Source organism: Calypte anna, chromosome 1 (genome assembly GCF_003957555.1).
Source record: "Calypte anna isolate BGI_N300 chromosome 1, bCalAnn1_v1.p, whole genome shotgun sequence".
NCBI classification, from domain to species: Eukaryota; Metazoa; Chordata; class Aves; order Apodiformes; family Trochilidae; genus Calypte; species Calypte anna.
Window position 1 is genome coordinate 182,125,297 of NC_044244.1, and position 19,564 is coordinate 182,144,860.

The window sequence follows — 19,564 nt, forward strand, 5'->3', positions numbered from 1 at the left end:
ACATTAAAAAAGTATAATTTACATTTTCTTGTCCAAAACTAAGGCAGGATGAACAAAAGTAGTGAGCTCATCTGATCCTCACCTAGCAAGCCTTGATTTTAAGCAGTATTCAAAATACAAAGCCTAAGAGAGGATATTGTCACAATTATTATTGCACTTTCTCTGTGTCTTGCTATAGGATTAGTTTTTCCTTTAGCAATTTTTAATTTCTTTTCCTGAAGACCACACAAAATTATTTCACTCTGAAAAGAAAAAAAAAGCACTTAGTGTTATGAAGCTATGACCTAGACAGAAGGACAAAAAAAAAAACCAAATTACTGTTCTATGATTCAGTTATGTCATGATCTAATACTGTTTCAGAATTATTATTCTGTTATTTAGGTTGGCATCATCTTCTGAACACATGATGTGCTCTTTGGCATGCTCTGAATTCAGCAGACACACTTTCTTCTGGGCTTTACAGCTTCTTCTGATGAATGTACAACATTTGGAACAAACCCACTCTTGACACCTTCCCATCCATCTTGTATTGAGATTTCTCCTTTTTTGACAAGTTCATAGATGTCTCGGGTAAGAATTGTAAAGGACTCTTCAACATTCGTAGCATCTTTTGCTGAAGTTTCTATATATCTCATACCACAGTCAGCTGCCAGTTTTTCAGCTTCTTCTCTTGTAACCTCACGCTGTGACACTAAGTCACATTTATGTCCTACCAACAGGAACACAATCTGAAAGGGCTGCACGTGCATTTTTGCTTCCTCTAGCCAGTCTTCCACGTGTTCAAAGGATCGTCGATTTGTGATGTCAAACACAAGTAAGCCACCCACAGAATTGCGGTAATAAGAGCGTGTTATTGATCTGGGAAGGAAAAAGAAGAGAGAAAGGAAAATTAAAATGCATTTCCCCGAATAAATTACTTTTCCATGTGGCAATGTGCTTTTATCTACTGTAAGTTTTATGAAATGTCTTCGCTTTTTAAAAACTAATTGCAATTTATCATTTTTTAACACAAAAATGTTCCTTTTAAGTTTTTTTCTCACATTCAAAATTCACTTTCTAAACAACCTTGAAGCCATTATCTCCAGTTTGAATTTTGAATGCTGAATTATTCTCTAAAGTACTTTTTATTAGCTAAATGTGGCACATCTTTACAGAATAATATCTATCTAGTTATCTGTGAAATACTTGGTATTATACGTGGTATTATATTAATACTTGGTAAGTCTCAATGAAACTAACCAAAAGTAACTGATCTGGACAAACACACACTTGTGACAGCACTGGCCAGGAACACATCTGTATACAGATTCTCTCTCACACAGAGGCTCAGGAGCTCTCCATAATTGCATTTAACTCTTTTTTGGCATTAGAATTCCAAGACTGGCAACAGTTATTTTCTGCTTTTGAGTCTTCTATGTACCAGAGCATTCTCTGGAAGGAACTTTGGAAGAAGGAAACTCTTCCTCTGACTGCAAATATTTTTAACACCCTCAAGAAGAAGAAAAAATGATTGTTAGGATGTAGAGAGAGAAAGATACTGGGACTGAGAAATGATTTTAAGTCTTTTATCATGAGTAATAAGGGAGGATAGAGAAGGTAACAGAGATATTTTAAAGGAACTGACAGCCTACAGAGGAGTGGATGCAAGTACTCACTGCTAGCATAAATATTTAGCTAGTGTAGATATAGTGCTCTCCAGCTGAAATGAGATGCACTATCTGTATTGGTAATTATTTGAAATTATAATTTAGCCAAGAATTAATTCCATTTTATCTTATGATTACGCAGACAATCAGAAGAGCTTCAGAACTTTCAGAATCAGGATGAACTGTACACAGTAACCTATCTTTCTATACCAGTATCTCCCTTTGATTATTATTTAATCACATTTCATGTAGTGTTTTCTAACATTTGAACACAGATGTATAAGCAGTGGCTGTGTTCGTATCCAGATAGGTAAGTGCACAGCAAGATAAGGCTTAGGTTTCTTGCCATATCTAAATTAATTTAGTCAGAACGAATGGCATCTGAAATGGCTGTATTTAGATAATAGGGAGGGATTGTTTGTCCTAATGTTTAGAAAGATCTTTTCTACATTCCCAGCAACAGAGTCTCTGTGTGTCTCTCCAAACAGTTTGACTGTGTAGGCAACAGGATCTTACTATCAGATTAATTCAAGTAGCCTGGATATGAAAAATGACACATGGTTTTGTAAAATTATTTAAAACCATAAATGAGAAGTGTCACATTTTGTGAAGTATTAAATAAAGGTGCTATAAAGATCTGTTCCAGGGTTTTTAAGCTTTTGTTTTTTTGCTGTAGAGCAATTATAAACCCAAATGATTACATTAAAATAATTCGAGTGGTCCTAGAAAGAGTGGAACTGGGTGACAAAAATGGGATTCAAATTGAAGAAGTGGAAGCTATTTTCATTTTTTAAAGTGTATTGAAAAGTTATGCCAAAGAAATGCATCATCCAGGGAAGAAAGTAGGTTAGTATTGCAAATGCAGTGCATCATTTGCCAACCATTTCTATACCAAATGATGTTATATCCTGTATCTGTGGAGTGCTGAAAACCAGCCCTCTTTCTGCTTTTATGCAGCAGTCAGTACTCTCACTTGTTTTAACTCAGTTCTGCAGAGATCTGCTAATTTACACTAGTAGGTGATCTAAGCCATTATATTTAATTGTGTGTAGGTATTGCCTGTAACAGAGATCACAGAATGACAGAATGTCACAGAATAACAGAAACCTAGGGGTTGGAAGGGACCTTGAAAGATTATCTAGTCCAAGCCCCCTAAAAAAGCATCTGTAACTTTTGGCTGTATATCATGAAGATGAAGACAGTAATTTTTTCTTTATTTTTGGTATGTGTAATTGAAAAATAGTTTGCTCATTACCAAAAAAGGGCTGATATACTGGAGAGGCTTTAGGAAAGTCAAAACAAGAAAAGAAAATAGAAAAGAAAAAAGTAACAGAAAAAGTTTTAAACATACATATGATAAATATCATGGCATGTGAGTATCTGACACCAGAGAAAAGAGTAACATTTCTTAATATTTGGTCTGTAAGTATTTGAATAGTTTTACTATTAAAGTGAGTTACTATTTGCAGTTACATTTTGAAAGTATTCCTGACAAATAAGACAAAAATTTGAAGCAGAAAGCTTAGGCCATCAAACTTGGAAAAATGACTGGGCTTGTGAACATGGTATGCTGTTTAACTGTATCTGAAACAACTTACAGATGCAAAAGATTTGACTTAGACAGGACAGTCAGAGTAGATTAAGTATAAGATGTGTATTTTTAATACACAGCTTAGAGTTATTTGGAAAATGAACTGTGTGAAGTGGATGTACTTCTGGTCACTTATGCCCTGTACCACACCTAGAAATAATGAAAAGAGGAAAAAGAGCATTGGCTTAGATGGTCTGGAAAGTCTTTTTTTTTTTTTTTTTTTTTTTTTTTTTTAATATATAAAACTAAGTGCAAGGGCATTTTTTGCCTATTAATTTTATTGCTAAAGATTCCAGGCCTTGCAAGTCCCTTCAGTTAGCCTTAGGCAGAATAACATCACCAACATTTAAAGCTGTGCTCCACTCTGCTGTGCATCTCACCACGGTTCCTGAAGAAGCTCTCCAGGGCCCCAAACATCCTGGGCAGGATGTGTGTGGGGACAGCCCTGCCTTCCTTCTTAGCTCAGATCCCAGTTGCAAACAAACCATTGCTCCAGGGGAGTGTTCAGAGCAGTGCTGCTTGGGAGGGCTTCCCAAGAGCATCCAACACCCAGAGATGGTGTTCAGGCTCCTTACAAAATACAGGTGGACTTTCTTTTAGCGCAGTGGAGGTACCTGTATTCCACATGGACTCCTTGTGCACTACTTGTGAACTACGTGTGTTCACAGAGCCCGTGGTACAGAGGCCACCTGAGGGGTTTTGCTCAGAAGGCACACACAGCTTATAGACTTTACAGACCGTGTCCATGTACTGCATAGATCTTCAGTGAAAGATCTGATGATGAGAGTGCCTGGTAGCTAACAAAAGAGGAGGACTGACAGTAAAAGGCTCCTTATGCAAAGCAATAGATTGTGAATCTCCTTGGGAAGGATGTTATGAATGCAAAGAGTTTATCTGTATTCCATGGAACACTGATGAGGACTGAACAAGAGACAGGAAGAGGTTTAGTAAACAAATTGCATCAGGGTCCAGAAGTTCCTCAAGTTGAAAGTACAGGCTAGCAGAATACTCAGAATAATTCAAGGACTTTGTCAGGCAACATGCCAGAGTACAGATCATACACAAAATCAGACTGGCCTTTCCCAAGGAGGGAATCCACTTACATGATTATACATTCTTCAGTAACTGCTGCAAGATAAGACTCTAAACACAAAATGAAATGTTTAACTCCATTATTGTCACTTTTTGAAGAGAAGGAACAAAACCTAGGGTCCCACAAATTTTTCAAGTCAGAATAAGAAACTGGTGACAGGTCAGGATTGATGTAGTCCAACTTACTCATAAAGGATGTTTAGTTTTGCATTTCTCAAGTTATACCCATGCAGATGCTAACTTCTTGTCGAAATGATGGCTTCCTATGTAAACTCTAGTTCAGCTAACATCAAATTACCATAATGGAGGAAATGTGTTACCAATGTGTGCACCAAGATTAATTTTCTGTGGGGAAGGAGGGAGAGTGAATTACTTCTTGTAGTAGAGGCACTTAAGTTAGGGACAGGGTGGAATTAGGGTGAAAAAGTGTGGCTTTTCTCCTAAAACTGGGGAGAGAGCCATGAAGCCTGTCATCTTCTTCCAGAAAATGGTTTGGAGGAAGTGTTGGTTGGAGGTGGGAAACAGGATTTAACTCAGATTTAGACTCTGGAAAATCTGCCTGTGACTTTGAATGAAGTGGGACTGAACTCCTAAATCCATACCTGCATCTGTCTTTATCCATGTGTTTTACCTCTGCCTAAATCATCTTTTCTGCTATTCCTTTGTACCCAGTCCTTTCTTGCTGCCTCCTCTCTCAGCCTCTTCTTCACAGAAGATGCTGAACCCTTCTCAAGGTGACAGCTAATTGAGCTGCCCAAACCAATGTGCCTGCCTTGGCCTTTGTTCAAGCTGCAAACTGGTATTTCAGGGGGGAGTTTGCCTGCCTCCTATGGCTACACCAAATGGAATGGAGAAACCCTCCCACTTAACAGAGGTGACTGTCACCTTTTGATCACAGTGGTCTAGGTGGCTGTGCAGCTCCTCCTCTTTCAGCCTGGAGTACACCTGGAGTACACCTGGAGTACACCTGTCACGCCAGCCATCACGATGATGAGTGTGCTACAGCCTCCAGTCACTCCACACTAAAGATGTGAACCATCATGCCACCTTTCTTAAGTTACAAAAATTAGTCTAAATATTGTTAAAATTTGTATTTTCTCCCGACTCCACATAAATAACATAGAGACTAAAAAGCTCTTTCTCTATGCTGTTGTTAAATATGGATTGTCCTAGCATCCCCAAGCCCATCCTAGGCTTTTATTCTCAGCAAGAACATCTGTATGAATAATATTTTTTCTCATTTCATATAGTGCTTGGCATTTGTAATAAATGAAAGGTAAATACAGATGATGGGTTGGAAAAAAATCAGTTTCTCCCTATGAGAGCATGCTAAAAAGGTAGGAGTGCACTAAGTATTAGACAGGAACCAGAGCACTTTGATACTGAATGCTGCAAGATTCCCTTAGATGGTTCTGCACTTCAAATTGCTGTAGGTGAGACTGTTCCTCAGGAAGTTACTTGTTGTGATGTAATAATGATACATTAGAATATTTGTCCAAAGAAGTTTGAAGTCTCTAGTTTTAATTGGGAATATTTGTTAAATGCAGATCCTAAATTCTTTTTGAAATTATGACTTCCCATGTAGAATACCTGTTGGCTTTGCTTATTAATTCTACCTAAGCTAGCTTTATGGAAGGGGAAAATACTGGCTTTTCTAAATAATACTGGCTTAATCTAAAAGTTAGGTTAAAGATGTAATACCCTGATTAATTCTCTCAGGAAAAGCCTTAGTAAGATGATGGCCACTGAACAACTGTTTCTGAAAATGAGTTAGAAGATGTATTAATCACATCAGACTATGGCTTTAGGGTGATCTTTACCAGATGAGCTAAACTTTCAGTCAAAACTTTATCTAATTTTGAAGACCTATTTTTATACTATGACCAAAGATCACATTGTAATGGTATTAATTTTGAAAATACATATTGCTGACTCAAAATGAAAAACAATGATAGTGTTTTATTTTCAAGACATGAGTTAGAAACAGAATGTCTCTAATATCATAGTCTACTAGAAAGTGGGTTAATACAATTGAGGTATCCCCACAATATTTTGGGGATTACTGTAATGAACTCTGTCTTAGCACCACTACCAGACACTTGTAGCCTGGAAGTTCCATGATTTAGATATACTGTGGGATTAAAATACAGGAAAATTAAATAAACTAAAAATTTACAGCAAAGTAGATGATGTGAAACACAGCCAAAAGAGTAGATTACTGTAACTGACAACTAATCTCAAAATGGAAAGAAACCTAGGGTGTGGATCTCATTCACATTAGTCTGCATTATGGACCTGAGCCTGCAATCACCAAGTCTGTTGGTTCTTGTTCTACTCAAGTGTTCAAAGTTACTGATAATGTTGCTGTTGTCCATAAGGCACCTTGCACAATGGGAGATTCTAGTTAGTGGTGCCATACTGATGTCTAAGTAAATACAGCCAGTAACTGCCCTGCCTGAGCTCAAGGTAAGAGAACTGTCTGGCACCAGTGTTTCCAGCTTGTGGAAGTGGTGGGAATGATTTTATTTGAGAAGTAAAGCAAACTGTGCATGCTAAAAATGATTTCTAAGACCCCGCATGAAAGCCAGATCATCAGTGAACATCTACATCAATGAGCTAGACACACGCAAAAAATTTCCAAAATGATTTCTCCAAGAAAGTAAGTGCTCTCTTTCAAAAGAATGTGATGGCAGGTGTATCACACCTTACTTTTCCCCTGGGAATATCCCTAATGCCTGGGACCTAAAGGAAAGGGTTAGTTTGCAGCCAGTAGCTTGCCCTGCACACAGGGAACTCCCCAGGGAGCTTTAAAGCTGGGTTTTACCTCTTCTACAGTCCCACTGCAAGTGAACCAGAGCAGAACTGGTAATCAGAACTGCAAACTGTTTGGAGTTCCACAAAATTAGATTACTTCTTGCAGTAACTAATTCTTCCCCGAGACCATCTTTACTTATGATCTGTAGTCTTCTCCATCAGAAGTGAACAGAATGCAGAAGATTTTATTCCAAGATGCATAATTTAATAAAATATTTATGATGTAATTGAGTAAGTGCAAAACAACCTACATAACAAATACTATGATATTTGGTACACGAACTGACAAGGAACTCTTAGCAGAAAAACAGACACAGATGTTTAAAAGTACTTTCTTCAGTTTTCTAATACCTTCTGGGTATTAGAAAAAACACAGATGTATACTAATGGTAAATTTAAAACCACTGACTGCATGACTCATCACTATATAACCCCTGAGTATTCCTGAATTAAAGGATGGCTATAATTTCATTTCAAATTTATGTGTAACTCTGCATTTGCATTCCTTTCAGTCAAGTGCCTTGTCATTGGCTAACTGGGCTAATTTGTCAGCAAATTCAAAACACAGAGATTATAAACTCAGTCACTTGTTTACAAATCTTCTACATTCTTTGCTGGAAAGCACAAGGATGAAAAATGCTAACAGCTTGCCATTGCCACAGCTAATAGCTTTGCTAACCCTTTAGAGGTCTTCCTGCACAAATACATATACAGGTGTGACACGTGCAAGCCCATAAAAGTTTTTTGTTGTTTCACTCTAATGCTTGTTAATGAAAAAAAAAACCCAAAAAAAGGGTTGGTGTCCCCTAGTATGTCAGTGAAATCCCATCTCTTCAGGTCAGTGTGAGAATCTGCACAATTGTTGCAGGGGGAGACAGGAAAAATAAAAGAATCAATTCTGGCCAGTGAAGAGACCCATTTCGACCCGATTGCTAGCATCCCAGTAACAAGTGTATGGGTGGGGTACTACATATTGCAACAACTAGCTGGGCTACCCATTACCCTCCCACCTGAGTTCATATGTACAGAACCCCAAATGCAAACTAAAATCCATACACAATTTCCTTGAGGTGGCAAGCACTACAAATACAACAGAGTTGCAAGAGTACATGAATGATGGTATCAGGTTGTGTGTTGGGGAATGACCGTGACTCTTTTGGGGCAGGAAAAGTGGGTAGTTTTGCTATGTGTTTGTAGAAGTTGAGCAGAAAGGAGAGAGTTTTATACTCAGTGCAACCTTTGAGTTAGTTTAGCTACACTATAAATGACAGCAGTATTAGGGAAGGCTCCTGGCAACCACCAGTGCCAAACAGGTGCAGAAGGCAGATAGGACACCAATAAATGTCTAAGTAAATGACTGTAGGTGGCTACCCAGTGCCTTCCACACTGCTCCTCCACTGGTAGTCGCAGTGCTGCTGTGCTTGAAGGAGGAAGAGCAGGGTGGTGGCCTGGTCTCTCAGACTGCGTGGGAGGGAGAGTTATAGCAGAGGGAAATACTGCAGCAGAGGATGAGTTTGGAGGTGATGGCAAAATAAAAAATTGCAAAGTGAAGCAGGGGCCTCCTGCTGCAAAGAAGAAAAAAAAAATGCAGAGGAGGGATTCCTACCTTGGGTCCAGGACTGCAAGACAAGGATGGGGGAGGGAAAGAGAAACAGGACAAGGACACTTGTTACCACCTAGTGCGGGCTGCGAGGGGAAGGACAGCTGTTCCCTGGTGGGTGCGAAGGGAAAGAGCGGGCAGTGAGGCGGGCCAGGGGGCTGGGGGACAGCGGCAGGAAATGTGGTGGTGAGGCTGGATCGCAGTGGGGTGGAGGGCTGTTTGGGGCACAGCATCCAGGTGAGTGCAGAGTGAGACATGCTGAGGTGCAAAGCAAAGTCCTTCGAGCAGGAGATGTATCGGACCATGAGGACACGATGCCGAGGGGGTGGCGGGGCTCGGGGCTGCGGGGCAGGGTGTGCCCGGGGGACTGCAGGCTGGGGGGGCAGGGCTGGGGGGGAAGATCCCGGATCTCTACCTGAACCGCTCCTGCCCCGCCGTGTCCCAGAGCTGCAGCTTCACCCTCTTGCCGGGCTCGATCTCCACCAGCCGGGAGAAGAAGTCCACCCCCACGGTGGGGTCGGAGTGCAGCGGCCCCGGGAAGCGGCCCTCGGTGAAGCGGTGCAAGAGGCAGGACTTGCCCACGGTGGAGTCACCCAGCACGATCAGCCGAAACTGGTAGATCCAAATCGCCGCGTCCATGGCGGCCCCGGCCTGGCCCGGCTCCGCCTTGGGGCTCTTCTTGGGGCTCCTGCGTGGCCGGTGCCTGCACCGCGCCCCGATCGCCCCAACGCCCGGCATCGGCGCAGCGGGAGACCGGCGGCGGGGACTGTGCGGGTTCCGGGGAACCGCTCCCGCGGGTGCGGGACGGGGGCGTCCCCGTGCGGGCCGCGCTGCAGCGGGCGGGCGGGCGGAGAGGCGGGCGGAGGCCGGGTCCCCTCGCCTTGCACCCGGGGACGCGGCTCCGGGCTCAGGTTGGCTGCCCGGGTGGGGTGGGGCGGGGCGGGCGGAGCTCACGGGCGCTGTCCCTTCAGCACCGCGCCGGCCCCTCTCGCCTGCGGCCGCGGTTCCCGGCCGTCCCCGGCCCTCCCTTCGCGGGGTGTGCGCTGGGGCCGCCGCTCCCGCCCGCGCTGCGGTGGTGTGACCGGGGCCTCCCACCCTGGCGTCATGTGCGGGGCGAGACGGGCCCTCCCCCACGGCGGGAAGGGCGGGCAGCGCGGCCCCGCTCCCCGCTCTCCCCGCACCAGGGCGGCTCCGCCGAGGGGACCGGTGGCCGCGGCTTCAGCCTGTGCTCCAGCCGCTCCGCCCCTGGGCAACAAGTGGAGGGGTGGGCCAGGAGAAGGGGGATGCTGGGGGAGGGAGGACCAGGCCGGCCTGGAAAATCAGGTGAAAAAGAACCGTACTTTTAAAGCTTGAGAGTTGCCGAGCAAAGTGGGAGCAGAAAGGAAATAGCGGGAAAAGAGCGGTGGAGCCGGATCAGCAGGTGGAAAAGCGTTAGGGAGCTGGAAGGAAGCTGCCTGGTGGGGTGAGAACTGGGCAGGGGCTGGCCAGAGGCGGGCGAGCTGCAAGAGAGACAGACCAGCAAGTAGAGGAACAATCGCCAAATGGTAAAGCTGGGCTGTGGTGAAAGGGAAATGAGGGGGTTAGAGATCTAGATGTTGGCAGAGAGAACCATGCCAAGTGCCTTGAGAAAAGGCATAATACTGGAAGTGACAGGGACATACACTCTTCATTTCCCAGTGGAACAATCTGCACATATTGGGCCTTTGTGAAAGTACCTTTAGTTACAGTAATAGAACAATTCTGTCAGTAGAGGTGCCTGCTCTGTCCCTCCTGGGATCTTCAGCTAAGTATCGTGTTATGATAAATCTGCTGAGCAATAGGTTCCTCAGGTTTCTTTTAAATTCCCAGAACCACAAAACAAACACTTACAGGTCTCAGATAGCTGGTAAGGGCGTTAGAACCAAATGAGCAGAAATCTTAGGAGTTCTGGCAAACAGAACTGCAGCAGCTCTTCTTCTCATTGGGCTGGGTTGAGGGAACCAGTAGCAGAGAGCCTGAGAGCTGAGTAGAGTACTCGCTGGGTGTTGCTGCTGGCAGAAAGTCAGCATCAAGTGGATGCTCATATGAATGGGACTTTAGATGGTGAAAAGGACTGGAAGAGGAGATGGGCAACATTATTTTCCACACAGTCTCCTGTTTTCCTCTGTTAATGTCAGGCACAGATGCAGCTGGAAACCGTAACTGCCTGTGGCTTGTTAAGGACATAGCTGAAACCACATTTCATTTGTATCTCTGTGGGGCAATTTGTTATGATTAGTATTCTCATTGCTTGAGTCTGGTTTTGTTACCTCTACGTGTTATGTAGTGACCAGCATTAGACTGTTTTCTCACTTAGGCTTAGGTAGATCTTGCTGCTCCACAGCATGGATGGCTGAGACCAGGCCCACCTTGTCCCTTCCCCTGACCAAGGGCAGAGTGAAGTCAGAAGAGGGAGTTACATGCAGTGCTCTGGAGATCACATCCTTCAGCCCCCAAACGAACATTGCTGAGATGTGCAAGGGTGGCTGGCCCTAGGAGAGTCAGCAAGGCAACCTCAGAAGCTTCCAGTAGAGACTTGGTCTGGCAGTCCAGACTCTATAAATGGCGTAGCTAGAGTTTCCAGAGGGATTTATCTGGCTGTGCATGCTGAGGTGAAGCTGCAGGATGCTGCCAGCTCCAAGAACCTGGACACTCTGGTGACCTTTTGGACTGCCCAGTCAGTCTGCAGGACTTCATTATTGTGTGTTTGTGGATGTCTATTGGTGTGCTTCCTCCAGAACCCTGCACATTTCTCCCCTTTACTTTCATTGCCTATTATTTAAAAAAATAATTTGAACATAACGTGTACTTCCTCATTTGAGAAACAATTAAAATAAAACTTTAACTCAGATAAATGGACCTTTAGAGAGGTAAATCAGTCCAGTTCTTTCAGTTTTACATGGGATCTTTACAGGATATTTTCTATGCGTTTTGAAAAAAGTGGCACTTGGATACAAGAAGTATTTTCAGGTGAAACACAAATGTGTGGTAGGTGGTATCAGTAGCTCTGATACTTGCTAAATGTGAGGAGGGCAAAATTTGTAGTGGACTTTGTTCTTCATATAATAGTTGGATCCTGCATGGATCATTATGGCTAATACTAACAGGTCTTCAGAGCCTGAAGTATGTGCTGTCCAGATTTAGGTGCACAGCAGATTGCTGTCCTCTGCACATCCAGGGTGGGAGAACCTCACACTAATAAGTTACACAGCTCAGGTGTCCCTGCCCATGCAGGGGGCAGAGGGAGTTGGAACTAGATGATCATCTAGTCCCCTCCATCCTGAATGTGGTTCTATGATATCATTCTAACAGGTGAGCAAGGTCAATTTGCCTCGGGCATTTACAGTTGAACTAAATATGTTTGAGCTGTTTTCAGGCTTCCAGAGTCTGGTCTGTATAGCTAAGGATGTCATTGTAGAAAAATAGCATTATTCACGTATATTCAAAGCACAACCTTATATATTCATTTGGGACTTTTTGAGTATCATATGTTAAATGCTGCCCAAGGAACCTGCATTTGTCATATTTAATCTTTAGAGTACAAGGTGGGTGAATTTTACCTCTAAGTCAATCAGCTTTTGTTGCTTACTAGTGAGTATAGAGGCCCTGACAGAACGCAGTCCATCACAAAGATCTCTGACCAGCAGTCAGAAGAAGTGATCAAAAATGTGTTTGCTTCACGGAGCTGGGAAGGTTAAAATAGAGACATTAGAGCAGTGACATGAACCTAATCATCCCTCAAACAGTTTCCACCACTTGGGTATTGGCAGCTTGAATCTCCTCTTCCCAGGAAGGGTGAATCACACCTCAATTCTAGGAAATAAACCCAAAGAAACCAAAACCTCCAAATCTACTGCATTATTAGCTAGATGACTGCACTAAACCATACATCCAGGACCTTGCACTATAAAAATTCTTAATTTCTTTTCATATTTTTGACTTGGCATGGATTACTCTCAGTCTTTGGTAAGTGGGTAAGCAACCAGGGATTACACAGAACGCAGTGGTCCTTAAGAATGTGTTGGTGGGATTACATGGAAGTTTAGAGAAACACAGATGAAAGTGTTTTGATTCTCAACCCCAGTGAATCTGAGAAAGGATGCTTTCTGCTGCCACCCAAGAACCTAAGAGAATTAAGGGACTAACCTGGAACCAAAATGCCATCCATGCCTTTTTTAATCACCTAGGCTGTTGGTCTGGAGGCTGATACAGCTGCTTACTTTACCACAGAGAAAAGTATGGGGTTTTTTGTTTGGTTTTTTTTATAGGTATGGGAGGTGAGATATTCCCTACTAATTAGTAATAACTCTCCTTCGAGATATTCCCTACTAATTAGTAATGACTCTCCTTCCTCTAAGATGTCATCAAGCCAGGTAAATTTCACCTGATGGCTGGAAGGACATTTCTTAAACCACAACATTCTAGTAATGTTCCTTCCATAGACTTTTTTGATGTATCTGTGTAAATCTCTGTATCTGAGTAGCAGAACAGCATTATGGTGAAATGATCAGTCTGCCCCAAAACCCCATAAGCAGTATGAGAACAAATCCACTGCCCTTCTTTTTGTAGTTCCTAGTGCTTCATGGGTTTCAGGCTTCCTTCTGTGATGTTGAGGGAGTCACTCCAACTCTTGCTGAGGTTAATTAGCTCACTGCTGTCTGAGAGGTACGCAAGAGAGGCATGTTCAGGCTGAGATTTTAACACCATTCTTGGTGTAATCCCTCTCTTTTGCAAATTTCTGAGAGTGCTCCTATCTCCTCAGACACCAAAGATGATTTGGTAGGACAGGAAATGTGCAGGACACCAGGCCTGCTAACCCTACGGTCTACAAAAATCCTCACCAGTACCAAAAGGAGCAATGGGATGTTCCTGCTACACAAGTTTAACTTCTTGATGTCACACCCAGGTGCCAGGATTCACCTCTGAGCTCCCTGTGATTAACAGCTCCATGTTATGTCTGGGCTTATCTCACTATGCCAGTTTTACAGTGGTGAGAAATGATGAGATAGCCATTAAGTGCATCTGGATAGATGGTGAAAAAAAACTAAGTAAAGGGAAATATGTTGGAAAGTTTTGTGTTTATTGATGAGCATGATCCTATTCCATTTGTTATCTGCTGTTGGAAGTCCAGGTTTGATTCTGTGTCCGGAATACCTGGAGCTCTTCACAGGTGAAGGAAAAAGGAATATTCTGTGAAAACATGGTAGGAGGCATAAGTTTCTTTCAGTTTATGGTATTATTAATAGTTTCTTGTATAGATTTCAACAAATATATGGTTGGTGAGGGTGTTTTTATAGTGTCTTAAGTCTCTGTGTGGTAATGTGATTTTTCATTTAAAGGTACTCTCTGACCTCTTAGAAGATGTCTTTGATGAAAGTGGTCCTTATGGTGTTGTGATAGGTATGTCTATGGTAGAACATCAATATAAATACTGAATAATAATAATAATAAAAAGCTGCACAGCAGAGCCATTATAACGAGGCATTTAAAAGGTTCTGTGGAGATGATGCAAGTGCTGAATAAACTCAGAGAGGCAGTCAATGAAAAACAGAAACACCCATCTGGGACAAGGAAAACTCCTAACACCTTGGACCTGATCTTCCAGGAGGACCTACAACTTAACTTCAAAGACAAGCCTGAGAACTAAACATCATAACTTTTCAGAATATTAAAACCCAAGGACTGAATATTTACTTAACAAATGTTTTAGAACCATTAAATATTTTTATACTCACATCTCACCAACTGTTTAGTCATCCCTGTTCCATGCAGGTAAACAACCTCTGTATGACCTACACTCCTCTTTGCCAGCTACCTCCTCCCTCAAAATACTAGTAATACTATGTTTGGAAAAATACAGGAAAATACAGCAACATGCAACCTGCTCCACTGAATTACTGAATTGATACAGATTGACATTTCAGAGTTATTGCCTAAACTGCATAAGTATAATCTGTCTTTAGCTGGGATTAAGATTGCCTTTAGGTGAGATTAAGAACCAAACACAAAGTGGGAATTTATTCTAGTGTATAAAATAAGTGAAATATTTGTTGTAATTTCTTTCTTTTTGTCATTTGTCAGTCATGTGCATTGATCAACTTTGCCAGTTGTCATTTGGAGTGACTCCTAGGATTCTGAGCATTCTTTGCTCTGGTGAAGTCCATGTCCTACATCTGTCTGGGAAATGCTACATCTGGGAAATGCTGGTGCATGAAACAATATAGATTTCTGCTAACAAAGAATGCTCTTTGTCTGAGCTTTGTGCTATGGACCCATTAGGTGTGTTGATCACAGGTACCTTTTTCTGCTAGCAGTGCATCATGGAAGGAATCTTACAGTTCATTGCTCAGTGCTGTGGTCATCTGTTTTTCCCAGATTCCCACTTTTGCTCCAGATGCATTCTCTGACAGTTTTTCAAGAGGAGTATTATATTATTTCCAATCACCTTCCCACTGTCTGTGTCCTATCTAGTGCCTGCAACCCTTCTCATGCTGTATACTGTTGCAGGTCTCACAAAGGACAGAGAAGACACTTATACATAGATTTAACTGCTGAGATAATTTAGGATGGGCACTGTTTGCAAAAATTAAATTAAGAATTTAGGAACTTCTGTGTATGGTAAGTGCCATTGAGTTTGAGCAGTGATTATATTTGCCAAGCTTAAACTGACTCGATTAATCCAGTATAAACTGGTAACACAGGTAGTGTTTATTTTCTTGCGAATTACTCAGGTGGGAGACTGGAGGGTTATAGAAATTAGGGTGGCAAGTATTCATTAGCTTCAGGGATGGAGGATGCCAAAGAGGTTGAGCCTCAGACCATGTGATTATCAGAGCCCTTACCAGCTTATATCAATGAGCTAACAGAAAAGCTAAATAGTTAAGAAGATAGCCCTTAGAGACAGTCATCACACACGGTCATCTGATAACACATGGAAGCTGAAGCCCAAGAACTGCAACACAGAGAAGCTAAGCTGTCATCCTCAGAACCTGCACATCCACCAGTCAGAATGAGGAACCTGTTCCTCTAGGGCTACTGGTATAGCAGTATAGTCTAAACAAGACTGGTGGGGCTGAAACTGTGATCTGCGTGTCATGTAAATGTTTGCAGAACAGGAATCATTATCCACTTGCCATAATCATCCTTCCAGGCACACTATATATCACTACTATGTATCACACTACCTACATACATATCTACATACATATCTACACACTACTACTATATCATACTATGTATCTCTGTGTACAGCTCCACACCACCAAGTCTCCCCGTGACCACTGGATGCACAGTGTAGTCAACTTTCATGCAAAAAAAGTGACAAAAAGTGACATGCAAAAAAGCTGCTCTGCACCTTTTTTGAGGGGGGCTGCAGGTGATCTCTGTGGAAAGGTCACAGCTGTGGCAGACACAGCCAATTCCAGCTGGCTCCAGCAGATCCACCACAGGACACAACTGAGCACATCAGACAAGTTGGTGGTGCCTCTGAGCACATCAGATGAGTTTATAGCACTTCTGATTTACTTAAAAAGGGTTGAAAGTGCCAGCACAAAATAAAAAACAACTAGGCCAGAGGAGAGGGAAAGAGAAGACCGTGCCTGAGCAGGGTTCAGAGCTATGCAGCAGCCTGAGCAGGTCCTGCAAGTCAGGACTCTAAAGGGACTGCTGCTGATGGAGGAACAGCCACTGAGTCCATCCTCCTGTGCTGCCCATTGCCTCACCAAAGTGACTGAGTGTAATGTGTAGTGAAGGGATGGGGGAAGAGGTGTGCAGGGGTGTTTTTTTTTCTGAGTGTTTGCATTCTATTACAGAACCAGCTCTCTGAATCTCTCCCCTCGGAATGAGGAATCTCTCCCCTCCACTACCCCTTCTTAGTAATTCTGTGTTACTGTCAGGGTCATTACAGTTCTAAATCAGATTTTTCTAGTTCAGAAAGAAATACAGAGAAGCCTTTCACCAGTGAAGTCCTGCTCCTGATCCCAGCTCACACATACTTTGAATTGAAACAGAACTCAGCATAACTTCTGAGCGGCCTGTGTATAAAAATGAAAACTATTATCACCAAGTCAAACCCTCATGCTAACATTTGTCCTTAGATTTCTTAAAGACCACTTGAGCACCTTTGCTCTCAGCTCTTATGACTTTATGCCTGAGAATGTGTTTTGGTTCAAAACAAAAGCTTTATGGTTTTTCAGGAACCAGTCAAAGATTTTTAGGTATTCTCAACGTTCATATCCTGGGATGCTGCTACTCACATGCTATGTCTGGTTTGAATCAATATATTGATGCTAATGGATGTGTTTCTTTCTTTTTATATGCTGAAGGATGTCGTGTTGAAGCAAAGGAAGTCCCTTAAAGGGCTACAGTCGACAAAGCTGACAAGCAGCACTATCCACCGGAGGGCAGTAAAAGGCTGGGGAAATCTGAAGACAGAAAATACTCCCGCCTAAATATGACCACTAACTAGAAGGATCTTGAGTTGCTTCAAACTGAAAAATAACTGGCACATTGGCATAACTGGCAGAGTTTCATAGCAGGAGGACTATGGGTGTAATGTGTAGGAGAAGGTATGGACTGCCCTTCAGTCAGTGGTGGTTCCAGCTCCCTTGGCAACAGACAACACCAGCCCATCAGATGCCAAAAATTGAACCAGAGAAGAATATAGCAATAAAAAAATACTTAATAAAAATACTTACTAAAAATATTTAACAACAGTCATGAAGGATTCAGGGAGGGAGACAAAGGGATATGCAGGAGATGTGTGAGGATACATGCGGGGACACACAGAAAAAGACACAAAAGCAGATAAATCCCATGCAGCCCATGAAGGAATCCCTGAATGAGAAGGTAATACCCAAAGGGGACTGCAGCCTGAGGAAGAATCCACAGTGGAGCACTTGAAAAGTGTAGGAAACATGGAGATGGCAAGTAATGAAACCGCTAGACACTAATCTCCTGTTCTGCCCAGTGCCTTTCTGAAGGTACCACATAATGCTTGGCACAAGCAAGGGGAGTGGAGACTAGAAAGGGGGGGAAGGAGAGGTGTCTTGATTGAAGTTGAGATCTCTTCCCTAGGCATTTAATTTCTATCTTGTTTGCCAATACCTCTGAACCAGTAATTAAAAACTATGCAGTTGGCAATAAACTAAAGTAAAATTTCCCTACTTGAGACTACCAGGAAAAGGAAGTGCTGGTCTTTCCTAGGATATACTTCATTTGGGTGCCAGCCGGGTTGGAAAGATGTAATTTGGTACAGAACATGGATCCTTGGAGGTAAGATCTGCTCTGGAATAGTTCCTGGCAAATTCAGCCCTTGGAAGAAATTATAGAGAAACAAATGTTAAAGGCAGTAAGAGTGATAAGCCCTTCTGTTTTTTTTTACAGATAATATATGAGAGACCTGTTTTAATGGAGATCCATGTAGGCCATTCTCTCTTCTGAGACTGTAGGTGAAAGTAAGTAAACACTGGCAAATGTGGTGGACACTGAATCAGAGATACCACACCGCACACTGAGACCTTAATTAAGGCTGTAAATGAAAGATAACTTCATTTCAGTTTTGTCAAGTTGACCCAAGAGGTAGGATTTGAGAAAGTACTTTTAAATTGAAGGAGGATGCTTCTTTTCTGGAGAAGACTGCACTGTGCAGGTGTGTCTGTCAGTGTGTGCATACCTGCAGATATGAAGGTAGATTAGCTGGTGAGTAGGGTAAGAAGCTTGGAAGCCATGTGGGTGAGCCTGGGCTGGGTACTGGAAGGACCAGAGCTGTCTGACATTTGGTTCCTGGAGGCACCAGGAGGATCAGTCCTATTACTGGAGTGACCATGAGGGCAAACATCAACAGAGCCTCATCTGCATGTATGTCTCTATGCATGAGCCAAGGGGAGACCAGGGATCTGAGGAGAGTTACTGGGGAGATCCACCATGCATGTATGTCAATGTTGTGTGCACTCATGCAAACTGAATTGAAGGCCAGGGGTCCAGGGGCAGTCACTGGACAGACTAGGTCCTGGAGGGATCTAGAATGTATGTATTTACACATTTCACACTAACAAACTTTTTAACTGCCAAAGCAGGGGACAAGTTTTGTCTCTGTGCCATCCGTGTTTATGTGGTCAGCTATGGGTATAAGTGTACGTGTGTGTATACATACAGACAGCATACAGCATCTGTGTGCCTATTTGCAATACATACAATAGGCCACCTCACTACTGACTGCATCTGGCAACGTGGAGCTGTGGCAGCCTTGCCTCTGTTGAGCTACCACGTTTGGCAATCTGCAAATCCATGACTTTCTCTCAAAATGTAGACAGAAGCTCCAGCATTTGCAGATGAGTGACTGCACCCAGTAAGCCTTTCTCACCTCACCCTTTCCAAGCCCTCCAAAGCCTAAGCCGAAGACATCAAGGACATGGACATTCCTTCCTGGGATTTGATGCACTAGTCACAGACGGCAAGATGAGCATCTGTCTCCTTGTGTGGCAGGCAGCAGGAGCTCAGGTACTCTGGGACAACTGTTTAAACTTCTCACCTAGCAAATTTGGGATCAAGTCCACGGTGGTGAACTTAATTACACAGTGGTGACTAAGAACATTAACAGCTGTGGTCATACATGCTTACAACACAGTACGATCTTTATTTAAACAACGTATAATGGCATCTAATTTTGAGTATCTTGCTAAAGATTTCTTTTAGTATTTAGTAATGATAATAAATAAGTAATAATAATTAGTGTGGGATGTATTAACAAACACTGGATAAAATTTTCAAGTTTAAAACTGACCTATCAATTTCCTAAGCATA

The 19,564-nt window shown here is 42.7% G+C and overlaps 1 protein-coding gene across 1 annotated transcript; it reads right to left on the minus strand.

Moving 5' to 3' along the window:
• Positions 1 to 431: 431 nt before the first annotated feature.
• On the minus strand, positions 432 to 9,481 carry RAB39A (RAB39A, member RAS oncogene family). Its single transcript, XM_030460017.1, has 2 exons — positions 9,159 to 9,481; positions 432 to 858 (listed from the first exon to the last, which is right to left on the minus strand). The coding sequence occupies exons 1-2, from the start codon at positions 9,479 to 9,481 to the stop codon at positions 432 to 434; spliced, it is 750 nt and encodes a 249-aa protein (XP_030315877.1).
• Between the last annotated feature and the right edge of the window lie 10,083 nt (positions 9,482 to 19,564).

Excerpts from the sequence above, each read along its gene's own strand:
- RAB39A (XM_030460017.1), bottom strand. The coding sequence starts at position 9,481 with ATGCCGGGCGTTGGGGCGATCGGGGCGCGGTGCAGGCACCGGCCACGC. Across the intron at positions 859-9,158 it reads GCGGGGCAGGAGCGGTTCAG|ATCAATAACACGCTCTTATT; the intron begins GTAGAGATCCGG and ends TTTCCTTCCCAG.